Source organism: Glycine soja, chromosome 14 (genome assembly GCF_004193775.1).
Source record: "Glycine soja cultivar W05 chromosome 14, ASM419377v2, whole genome shotgun sequence".
NCBI lineage: Eukaryota > Viridiplantae > Streptophyta > Magnoliopsida > Fabales > Fabaceae > Glycine > Glycine soja.
In genome coordinates, this window is record NC_041015.1 from 45068434 (window position 1) to 45081795 (window position 13362).

At 27.0% G+C, this 13362-nt stretch overlaps 2 protein-coding genes across 2 annotated transcripts; both read left to right on the forward strand.

Moving 5' to 3' along the window:
* Nucleotides 1-4151: 4151 nt before the first annotated feature.
* On the forward strand, nt 4152-9733 carry LOC114384115 (sugar transport protein 5-like). The gene is made up of 3 exons (XM_028343785.1): nt 4152-4287; nt 7301-7620; nt 9371-9733. The coding sequence occupies exons 1-3, from the start codon at nt 4152-4154 to the stop codon at nt 9731-9733; spliced, it is 819 nt and encodes a 272-aa protein (XP_028199586.1).
* A 637-nt stretch (nt 9734-10370) lies between these two features.
* Nucleotides 10371-12842, forward strand: LOC114384116 (sugar transport protein 5-like). Its single transcript, XM_028343786.1, has 2 exons — nt 10371-10658; nt 12216-12842. Exons 1-2 carry the CDS (start codon nt 10371-10373, stop codon nt 12651-12653), a joined length of 726 nt encoding a protein of 241 aa, XP_028199587.1. The 3' UTR covers nt 12654-12842.
* The last annotated feature ends 520 nt before the right edge of the window (nt 12843-13362 follow it).

The following is a 13362-nucleotide window of genomic DNA, read 5'->3' on the forward strand; positions in this document are numbered from 1 at the left end:
ATGAATACAGTATGTAGTATTAAGGATACAAAAGAAAACAGTAAACAAAATAAATTAAAACAGAAACGAAATCATAAAACAAATAGAAATGGCGACAGAGTCGCACAGGATCTGTGAAACACACAAATAAAAGAAACCAAGAGCCCGCACAGATCAGTCAAGAGAAAGAAGAGATGTGAAAAGAAATTTTAAATTTATTCAAATTTAAAGAAGAACTTACAAAAAAAATTTCTATGTAGAGCATCTCTCTTTGAAACCCTAAAAAAAAAAAAAATATATATATATATATATATATATATATATATATATATATATATATATATATATATATATATATATTCATCTGGTTTTCCTCACGATAAAAGAAGAACTTGTAGCTCAATGTTGACTAAATTAATATAAAAACTGTTCTTAAGTTTTTCATCACTTGCTTACATATATATTTGAAAATCTGGCTTTTGATATTGTGCAACGCTGCTTACGAAAACCTCTTTGGATGATAGTCTTAAAAAGTTTTGCAAAATTATTTTCAAAAAAACTTTTTTAAGTTTTTTTTTTAAATTAACATACTATTTAACCCATGTGTTCTAATTATTTGAGGACCTTTCTTGAAGTAGGTTTGGTGTTGAGCTAATTATTATATCTTGCGTTTTGAAGCTATATGCTCCAATTAATTATTGATTAATGCTATTGTGTGTGATATTTAACTTCCAATTAGATACAACTTTTGGTTTGAGCACTTATAAGTACATCTAATTATATATAACTTTTGGTTTGAGCTCTTGTTTGCATACGACTGGTTTTGTCTATTATTTAACGGAAAAGGAGAAATCTTTTTCTTTCTCTACTTATTCTGGATATAAATTCAAAATTTAAAATAATAGTTTAATTTCCCGTTTGACAAACAACACGGACATGGACATTTTATAAAATATAGGAACTAAAAAAAAATAATTTAGAGGTCTAAAAACAAAAATACCCAAATTTAGGAAATAAAAAATATATTTAATCCATTTTAAAGCAAGAAACCCCTGTCCAGTAGGTATAAACGTTCAAGTAATAATTTTAAAAATATAATAGTATTAATTATTCACTAAAAAACACTACGAATAATATAATAATTAAATAACTATAAAATTTAAAATAGTAATAATATAGGTAAAGATTTTATATAGGTAAAGATATAAATAATAATTATTATTATTATAAAATTATTAATTTTCATATTATTTTAGAAAAAAAAGCCTAAAAATTAATATATTATAAAAGATGTATTGTTTGGATAGATAGAAAAAAAAATTATTTATGCTTACTTCGATGAGTACAAACAAAAGTGAAAACAAATAAATTACATAAAAAATATTTTATACTAATTAAATAAATTGAATTTTTATTCTATTATGTTTTTCTTAATATTAAATTTTTTTATTTTTAAGAAATTTAAAGAAAATAAAAGAAAGATATTGTTTTCCCTCATGTCTTACTCCCTTCGTTTTATCCGTTTTATTATAATTGTCATAAGAGAATTTCTTTCGCATCGTCATTTTAATTTTTTAATAAAGTATTAATTATTTTTTGCAGTTATACCCTTAATATTTTTTAAAATATTACTATTGTCTTGCATCGTATTCAGTAAAACAAGTTAATTCCCTTAAAAATACACAATTGAAGTTAATTCCCTTTCACACCACTCCACTACTGTTGAATGCTTATTGCAGCGTTCCAAATCCCCACACTCCACTCCACTACTCCATTTATATTTCACGTAAAGCATTAGGAGTGATAAATGATGATTCACATAGAAACCAAGAGAGAGTATTTATCAGCAGAAATTAGGATTAAGGTTAATTTGATAAATTTGTTACTCTGTTTCATCTATTAAATGAGTTTTCTTGGTCTGTGGTACGGAGAGAGTATCTTATAATTTGAGAAAAGAGACTATTTCCTGATAGCCTCTACAAAAATATTTCTATTTCCAATAAATTAAGCAATTTATTACTTTTCTTTTCATTTTATTTCGATCCAAATATATCATTTATTTGCAAGAAAAAGAGAAAAGATTATTATCACATCTTTGCATCTGCTATATTAGTATTGATATATTTTCACAGAGATCTTAATCTCCATCTTTGTATGATGATATATTAACTTTTTAAATAAAAGCTAGCAAGCAAAAGTATCATTGCAGATCGAGGCTAAGATTCCAACCACGTTGACACTTGTACCTAAGACACTATCCATCATTTGTAGCATGCCAAGATATTATTAAAAAAAAATGCGCGTACAAGGAAAGAGTCAAAAGCCATCTCACCAATTAAGTAAAGCTCAGCGAAGTAATAGCGAAGTTAGCTAGTTTATCTGCGTAATAGTTGCGTTCTCTAAAGATATATATGTGAAGTGACAATTAAACTCGATCCATAGCTCTTGTAAGTTGAATACAACTATTCCAACGGTTAATTACCCAATTGCTAGGGGACAATGTGGATGGATTGAAAAGATGCTACCACCATAGAAGAGTCACATTCTAACCAAAGCTTCCTCCATCCTCTATTGAAGGTTGTCTCAATCGCAATCATGGCTTTATTGATCTCCACATATGCAAAGAGAAGGATATGCCTAAGTGCTGAGCAAAACAACTAAGTGCCACCCATCTAATCTCTAAAGACACCTCCACAGGAAACAACTCTAGGTGAACCCTTGGCAGGCCCATTAATATTGCATTTGACCTAGCCACAAAGGGGAGGGTGTCAGGTAATGAACTTGAATATATGATTTTAATTAGGTGCTTTGCTTACATGACCTACAACTGAAAGCAATTTTAATTTAGAATATTAAAGTCAGAAATACTGCTAGAGTTGCCACCAATTGACAGATCCAGATTTCCTGAGAATAATAAAAAGGATACAATCAAGGAGATAATGCTTTGGTTGTGCAATCACTTATCCTAGATTGATGTTTCTACCGTGCCAAATTCACCAGACAATATTAACTTATATATATATATATATATATATATATATATATATATATATATATATATATATATATATATATATATATATATATATATATATATATATATATATATATATATATATATAATGTGGCAAAATGCAAAAAAAAATTAACAATTTTCCAAAATTCATCGAAACAAAAACTTTAAATAGTTTCTCCATGTATAGAAACTAATAATTATAGTAAAAAAATAAAAGCTATAAATTTTATATATTAAAAGAATTATATTAATGTGAAATTTCTATTACAATATTATTCATAATAATTTAAATATGAATGTTCTTTTTAGTACCAAAAAATTTAATGTTGTTTAATTCATTTTTCTATTAATTTTAATTATATAGTCTTAACAAAATTTGACAGCAACATCTTCATTGTAAGTATAATTTAACAGTTGAATCAATGGATATTAGTGTATTATTATTTTTATATATATATTTTATTAGTATTATTATTTATATTCATTATCAGTGTTATTTTTAATTACTTTACATTTTTTAAGATTAATATATAAAATAAGGCCAATGTCCATTCTTCCGTAATTTTTTACGATTAACAATTTGCAAAAGATCATCAAGCACATAGAATAATTCGTGGGAAGTTATTTTAACTTAACTAATGATTAGAATATATTTGAAAGGAAAAAATTGTAATTTGTAATGATCTTACCCAAATAAAATTATCTAAAAGATGCATGTAGTCCCTAAAAGAACAATTTGCAGAAGAACAAAAAGAAATTAAACTCAAGAGTCTAGCTGATCAGTTATTTAAACAATGGAAATGAATTATTGTAAAAAAAAGTATACTAATATTTGATTTTTACAGATAAAGAAAATCGCCACAAGTCCCTGAGTCTATTTATCAACTCATTTAGTGTCACAATCTTTTTATTTTTTGGTATGCAAGAATCAAACACAAATAGTTTATTATAATTTAGGCATCACAATCTTATTATTATTTTTTTGGTATGTAAGAATCAAAGACAAATAATTTATAAAAATTTAGACATTCTACTATACCAATTGAATCATAGTCTTGTTTGTCACAATTTTATTATCAACATCCTTATATAGGAAGCTAATTAGCGACTATATATTTAGCAATTTTTGGTAAACAGAAAGAGCAAAGCCACCAAAATGGCCATTGAGGGATTCGCCGTTGATGCTTCTTCAGCCAATGGCTTCAACGGCAAGATAACACTCTCAGTTGTCATCACTTGCATCGTCGCAGCATCCAGTGGTCTAATTTTTGGATATGACCTCGGAATTACAGGTATTTTTTTTTAAAAAAAAAATCCTATTCATTTGTTTTAATTAGAATCTATTTAGATAAGCTTTTTATATTTATTAATCTCTCTAAAGCATATATACAAGCATAATACATTTTTCTTGGGTAAACTGGGCATTATAATTTGCTTTGGTAATAAGGGTATGTTTTTAATCCCTAAATCAAAAGCAACAAAGGAAAAGATTAACAAACTAGGTTTGCATATTCATATGTTTGTTGTGAGTTTCTTGTTAATTGTTATGAATTGCTAGACCCAAAAGAGAATGATAAACTATAAGAGGAAACGGTGGTGGGGGATTTGCATTTTCCAAGCCTTATAAGTTATAACCTTTGGTGTTTGGTAACCTCAAGTTCACAACAATTGGACCAACTGGTAAACCTCTTTTTATTTTCAATCAGTAATCATCTAAACATCAAACAGTGGTAATGATGGCAATTAGATCGCTTCTTTTCTTTCACATGCTGAAGCGTTTTTCTTGTTTGTCATTCTTCATCTAGCTAAACGTCAACTCAAGTTTTGTTTTTTCTGAATAACGTCAACTCAAATTAATTTTAGACGCAAGCAATATTTATATTTTGTTTTATATTTCCTGTTTTGGAAAATAAAGAAAAAAACACGTAAGAATAATTTTTTTTATTTTTATTTTATAAAAATGATGTATATATTTATTATTGTTGTTTCTCAACTCTCAATTCACTAATATTTCTATACGATAAAAATAATCCAATTAGTTTCCAAAAATAAAAATTAAATTATAGCAATTTTCAGTTTAATTTTCATATATTGATAGATACTTTCTACCATAAAAATAAATACATACTAAATGTTTTTAATATAAAATAAGTTACAGTAGTATAAAATAATTTATCTACTACAAAAATTATCTAATCATTCACCACCCAAATACTTGCAAAAAAAAATATGGTAAAAATATAAGATTCATATGATGATTAGGAAAGAGACTTAATAATAAAAGGGGAAAAAGAAAGGAGAGGAAGCGATGATGAGTTTAAATATCTTTCATTAACATATTTAACAGATTAATTTTAGACGCAAGCAATATTTATATTTTCTATTTTGGAAAATAAAGAAAAAACAACACGTTAGAATAATGCATTTTTATTGTTTAAAAAAATGATATATATATATATATATATATATATATATATATATATATATATATATATTATTGTTTCTCAAGTCTCAATTCACTAATATTTATATACGATGAAAATAATCCAATTAGTTTCCAGAAATAAAAATTAAATTATAACAATTTTCAGTTTAATTTTCATATATTGCTTGATACTTTCTATCATAAAACTAAATTAAATACATACTAAATATTTTTAATATAAAATAAGTTAGAAATAAAATTAAGTAGTATAAAATAATTTATGTACTACAAAACTATCTAATCATTCACCACCCAAATATTTGTCAAAATATATAATTAAAATAAAAGATTGATCTAATGATTTCCAATGATTAGGAAAGAGACCTAAGAATGAAGAAGGAAAAGAAAGGAATGGTTAGTTTAAATATCTCTGATTAACAATTTTAATAAATTAATATTTGTTGATAAGAAGAAAAAGTAGATTCTCCTCCGAAAAACTCGTCAACCAAAAATGCTTCCGTATTTGCAGCCATCGAATTTAATCTGGATGGTGAAGCTTTTTCTTGTTTGTCGTTATGGGTGTGTAGACTCAAGTGAGAAGTTATTTCCACGTATTAATCTTTATAGAAATTAATTAAAATAAAGTAAAAAGGATATTTTTAAGAAAAAAAAGTGTAATTAAAAATGTACATGCAAAAATTTCTCACCATGAACGCTTAAATAAAACATTTTCCTTTTACTGTTTTCCTCCCATGTTTCCTGACAAAAGAAACTCAATTTGGGTGAAATTTTAAAAAATTGATTTTGTAAGAAATTAATTTTATAAAATCATTTTTGAAAGAAAGTAATTAATACTTTCTTATCTTTATCCTAAATGTAATATATTTTTAACTTAATGTAAAGAATATTTTTAGTCACTTATAATCAAACCAAAATTTAGAAGCAAAATCAAATTTACGTATAAAAAACCAAAGATCTATAATTAGTTTGTTTGCTTTGGCACTGCGTCGCGGATCTACATTATTTTTTAATTAGATGTCTTCTATTTTAGCTTCTACGTCGTTTTAGCTTATCTGACGTGAACAAGTGCATATATGTGCGTTGCTAGAATATATCTAGACATGTAAAACCGCTATTATATTTGGGTAAATGTTATAAGCTCTAGAATTCCGTTTACAGAAGGAACTCGCCTCTTACTTAATTCTTAGTGCATAAAAACATAAGTTTCAGAGTACTTTGGAACGCATGTTGCAATCAGTTTGGCCGGCTATCCAAACATATACTATATCTCTTACAAAAATAATGTTTGACAAGAGACAAAACTAATTTTAATACTTCTCACTATAAAACCAAGCATACACGGTTTCCCTTGACTTTAATATGTATTTTTTTAGTCATCATAATATTGGTATTGACCAACTTTAATGATAACTTATCTTTGTTGAAAAATTTAATCATCATCTTAAATGAATTATTTTTTTTTAATTATATTTTTTATATATAAGATTTAGATATATATGAGATCTTATTCGTCAAAGAGATCTTATCCACTATTGTTTAAGTATTAGACAAACAATGTCTTGGTCCTTGTATATTATAATTATACAATTATGATTCCAGCAACTAAAGTTCGCCTCCACCTTTACAATAAATATTTCTGATATTGCAAGGAGTGTATGGAATCCTGCATATGTGCAGTTAGTACTACGTAATAGTAATAATTAATAAGGCCCCCTTTCTGTTACGAGTCACTGATATAATTTATTGCAATTAATTTTATTGAAACAATTAACCAAATGTTATCACTTATTTTTTGTAAAAAAAAAAATGCTTTAAAAAGGTTGTCTTTTTTTAATGAAAATTTGGATATGCAATTTCAGGAGGCGTGACTACGATGAAACCATTTCTTGAAAAATTCTTCCCAGCGATATTGAAAAAGGCTGCTAGCGCAAAAACAAACATGTATTGTGTGTATGACGATCAGTTGTTGACATTATTTACGTCCTCCCTTTTTCTCGCGGGGCTTGTTTCATCTCTCTTGGCCAGCCACATCACGACGGCGTTGGGTCGGAGAAACACCATGATCTTCGGTGGCTGCATCTTTTTTGCCGGTGGTGCCATTAATGCTGCTGCTGTAAATATTGCTATGCTCATATTGGGTCGTATCTTGCTTGGCATTGGGGTTGGTTTCACTAATCAAGTAAGTAACTGGATTATAATGGATACCAAAATTAGAAACTTATAATTAGACATGGCAAAGAAATTAAACTCGGATATGTGAATACCCGTCCGAATTCGTTTCGACTTTGATGGGTAATATCTGAGTTGATCGAGTTTGGATTTTCTCTGATAACTAAAAGTCGGGTAAAGACACAAGTATGAAATGATTATATCGGCCCTGATCCCGGACCCGCCCCACCACTTAAAATTTTTAGAATTTTTGCATAATTTAATCAAAAGGTTTAGAATTTTTATTACTAGTTCATTTTATTTTAAATTTTTTATATAATTTAATATTCTTTTCTTAACGATTTTTATAGACACATGCGTTATAATAAATTTATTGATATACAAGTAGTTAAAAATAAATGTTTAACAATCAATTTATTTTTTCTAAAATCAAATTTTTAATATTTTCTTTACAAAAAAATTATTTTTCTAATTTAAATAAGGTACGGGACGGGGATACCCAATAAATAAAATTTTTCTAACTTTGACGGGTAATACCCGAGTTGATCGGGTATGAGTTTGGATTTTCTCCGATAATCAAAAGTCGGGTACAGATACGGGTATGAAATTATTACATCCGCCCCGATCCCGGACCTGTCCCACCACTTAAACTTTGTAGAATTTTTAATACTAGTTAATTTTATTTTAAAATTTTTACATAATTTAATATTCTTTTCTTAAAGATTTTTGTAGACACATGCGTTATAATAAATTTATTGATATACAAGTAGTTAAAAATAAATGTTTAACAATCAATTCATTTTTTCTGAAATCAAATTTTTAATATTTTCTTTAAAAAAAATTATTTTTCTAAGTTGAATCAGATACGGGACGGGGATACCTGATACCCAACAAATATCGGGATGAGATAATTAATTTTAACCCATCACGTATCAGGTACAAGTATGAAACATGTTGGAGAGTCGGAATCGGAAACTATGAGAGATAATACTTATTCCTGCCCCGCTTCATTGTCATGTCTACTTATAATGGATCGGAGTGAAAAAAAGAAAAATAGGTGCAAGTGTGCAACTGCATTATAATAATTTTGTATGTTTATTCTTTTTAAGAAAAAATAAAAGAGAAAAGAAAAAAGGGTGAACTGCTACTTTAATTTCAGAAAGTGTAATTTATTATAACTTATATATATATTCTTGATAGTATAAAAATGTAATTTAAGTCCTTCAAAATATAATTTGTTTTTCAAGTATAATTTGTTTTTTACTTATTGTTAATTTTTTTTTGTTAAAATTAATGTTTCCTATATGTAAGTTTACATGATAGTTGATATGTATAAGTGAATGACATGTGACAATGAAATTATTTTCATTTTGACCTTAATTTATTATTACCCGTTGTCATGTATGCATAAAATTATGAGTGTTATTTACATATACTAATTTAGATCGTATTTATAAGACATATATTTAAAATGATATTTAATTTTTTTTATAAAATTTAATTCATATTATATCTTGTATTAATTATTTTGAATCTAATATATCCTTAATTAAATGAGAGGTTCTAAAGATAAACAATAAGAAAAATATTACTAAAAATGATAATTTAAAAAAATAAAAAATGAAAATATATCTACTCATATTAACTAAATTAATTACTTTACAGAATTCAGATTAATTAAGTAATTACATTGGATCTTAGGAGGATGAAATGTAGTGGGTTCTAACAAAATTTTGATGTCTTTGTCTCAATGAACACAGGCCACGCCGGTATATCTTTCTGAAATAGCCCCACCCAAATGGCGAGGTGCGTTCAACACAGGCTTCCAATTGTTCAACAACATTGGTGTGGTGGCGGCCAATTGCGTAAACTACGGCACTGCGCGGCTGCCATGGGGGTGGCGCGTGTCCCTCGGTCTTGCCATGGTCCCCGCAACCATCATGACAATGGGTGCCCTCCTAATCCCGGACACTCCAAGCAGCTTAGTAGAGCGCAACCACATAGATCAAGCCAGAAACGCCTTGCGCAAAGTGCGGGGCCCCACTGCTGATGTGGAACCCGAATTGCAACAATTGATTGAATCCTCACAGGTTTCTTTTGTATTTCTTTTTAAGATTAATTAAGTTTTTAAGACTCCTGCTTATGAAAATTTGAATTTTGGTCTCAAAATTAACTTTTTTTAAATTTAATTTTTAAAGAATTTATTGTTATTAAAAATAGTTTTTATTATTAATATTTGTTGTTAAATGATGGAAATTCATCAGATGATAAAATAAATGACACGTATATATTATATACATATATATGTCACATTTAAATTTTATTATATTTAAATAAATAATTAAAAATAATATATTATTAAAATGTATGGCGCTCAAGAATTCATCAACAGCAATCACCAATAAAAATATCTACAATATGGATTAACAATTGATTCTTCTCATTTAAAATCATTTATCATTTATTTATGATAATATTCGTAAGTAAACAATTCATTTAAACATATTTATAATAACTTTTTTTAAATGATCATTATAACTTAAAAACATTTTTATAATAAAAAAAATCTTTAAGGATGAAATTTAAAAAAAAAATTTAAAAACTAAAAATTCAAAATTTCTATAATCTGAAAACTAAAAACTTAATTAATTATTTTTTATGTTGTTTTTGTCAACTGTAGAATTCAATCCCATTATTTCTTTCTTTCCTTCACTACTAAATTAATCTCCTGACCCTGAATCGTCACAGGTTTCGAAAGCCATGGAACGGGAAAGTTTTGCAGTCATTTTTGAGCACCAGTATCGGCCCCAGTTGGTGATGGCGTTTGCGATTCCGTTGTCTCAGCAACTTTCGGGGATCAACACTGTCGCCTTTTATGCGCCAAACCTGTTTCAGTCTGTGGTAATCGGCAATAACTCGGCGTTGCTTTCGGCTGTTATACTGGGACTCGTCAACCTTGCTTCCACTCTTGTCTCAACTGCTGTTGTTGATCGATTTGGTCGAAGGCTCTTATTCATTGTGGGTGGCATTCAAATGCTACTTTGCATGGTAATTCAATTATTAATTTAATTAAGCTTTTACATTTTTTTTAAACTACTCGTCCACGTATATGTATATAGCTAGAGTAAGTTGAGATTATTAAGCACGTTCATTTAAGTGTTTTTTCTTTAAAAATAATGTTATTTTTTTTTCTTAAATTCTTTAGAAATTTAATTAATTATTTTTCTAAAAAAGCTTAAATCACTTTTTTAAATACACATAATTACTACTAGACATTTTTCAAACAATTTTTAATTTGAAACTCTATTTAGAAAGAAAAAACCATAGCACTCTATTTTCTTAGGAATGCTTAAAATATACTCTCAATCACACACTCTCTTATAGTCTAATATAATCTTTTTAATACACCCTTAATTATTGGTTAATATTAATTGAAAACTATAAAATTATAAAAGAAATTCATTAAATAAAAAGTGATAATTACAAAATTTTAAGATTCTTAATAAATTTTAATCAATAAAAGTATGTCTAAAAAAGTATGTTATTAGTATTTATCTTAAAGTATGTTACATTTTAGTTAATTTTTAAATTTTTTATTACCTTTTAGATAAATGTAATTTTTTCTCTCCAAATTCTAGCGGTTTTTGAGACTCTAGAATACTATTTTTCAAAATGCTAACTTTTGACTTTTTATATATATTTCTTTTTTTATTCTTGAACATGTTTTAGATTTAGTTTATAATCTTTTCTATATAAGATGAAATTTTATTATCCTTACCCCATTTTTTTTTTACATATATGATAGAGTTTTCTGATTTTTACATTTTTATTTTATATGATATTAACAGTGATATATAATAAATTTATATAGTTTTTGTGGATATTTTATAACTAAAAAGTTAGAGGTGTTTAAAATTAATTTAACACTAAAAATTATAAATACTACAAAATATACTTTTATTAAGAAAATCAAATTAAAATTTATATAAAAACATTACATAAATATGTCTATTTCTATACTTTTGTAATTTTTAATTAACAGATAATTTTATTAAATACTTATTATTATATGAGATAATTTTTCAAGCTAGCAGTTAATATTTTTATTTTTAATTAATTTTTTGGCTAATTTTACTAAATATAACCTTAATATAAAAAAATCCAAATGAACTTTTGCTATATTTATATGTTTGGAATGGTTATATCATTATTAAGAAAAATTATTAGATAGTTTACATGTCCATGGCCGGTCTTGGCTAATATTTATGCAATCATGTGTCTTACATAGATTAGTTAAAAACTTAAAAGACAAAAGTCAAATGTTAATCATTAATTGCTGGTTAAGAAACTTAAAATAACTTTTTTATTAAAATACAAAAAATCTTTTTTGTACTTATAATTTTATAATAAATTTATTTTTTTAATTCCTTAATCTGTTTTAGCAAGACCCAAACTTCAAATATTCATGACATATAGCTTATGTAGTAATTTCTCCGTTACACAAGTGGGATTACTTACAATATATTTGGCCATAATTAAGGTTGAAATTGATTGCATCAGTTATGTACTTGGTCATTACTAATTATAGATTTGATCATTGTGAAGATTTCGGTGGCTGTTGTGTTGGCAGTGGGGAGTGGTGTTCATGGTACAGACCAAATTTCAAAGGGCAACTCCATTGCTGTGCTGGTGCTATTGTGCTTCTACGCCGCAGGTTTTGCTTGGTCGTTGGGCCCTCTTTGCTGGCTGATTCCAAGTGAGATATTCCCAATGAAGATCAGATCCACGGGACAAAGCATAGCCATTGCTGTGCAGTTCTTGACAACATTTGTTTTATCCCAGACATTCTTGACAATGCTATGCCACTTCAAGTTTGGAGCTTTTCTCTTCTACGCTGGTTGGCTTGTACTCATCACCATCTTTGTTATACTGTTCTTGCCCGAGACCAGAGGCATTTCTTTGGATTCCATGTATGCAATATGGGGCAAACACTGGTATTGGCGCCGGTTTGTTGTTGAAGGACAAGTTATACAACCAAGATAATCTTTCAATGAACTAATTAGTAGTACATGTATATAGGGTTGGTCTTGTTTGTAAGCATGAAAAGAAAATTATCTGCATGAATTCTATCGATGCAAGAAATTCTACTAGATAAACGCTTATCTAATTGTAAAGGGCTTAAATATCTAATTGTAAAGTATGTACAATGTATTGCATGGCTGCACTATTCCAGTCAGGGAATTGCATGTCTATTTTGTAAAGTACAAGGCTAAGTAAATTTTATCATTTTAAATTATCTTAGAATTTTTTTTAGGGATTTTGTTATCTTAGTATGTTTAAGTTTGCACTATGTTTTGAATAAGATGTTAATATGCAATGTATTACAATATTTCTATTAATTGAAATTCATTCTATATATGAATACATTGAAAAAGTATAATTTGTATCATGAACATATATCCTGTTCATCCTATAAGTTAATATAGTCTTATACTATATTATTATCATTATCATCATTGAGAAGTCTTAAAAATTACCACCAACTATACTAGTTACATGGAAATTGAATCATTTGATATCATGAATTTAATTTTTATTTAAAATCTTCAACATGGAAGATGGTTGTTATATTTTGTCAACTAAAATACACAACAAATATACAGCTCCATTGTATATTTTATCAATGAAATCATATTTTTTGTTGTGTAATTTTTTTGTGCATCCTCTTATTCAATGAAAACATATTTTCTTT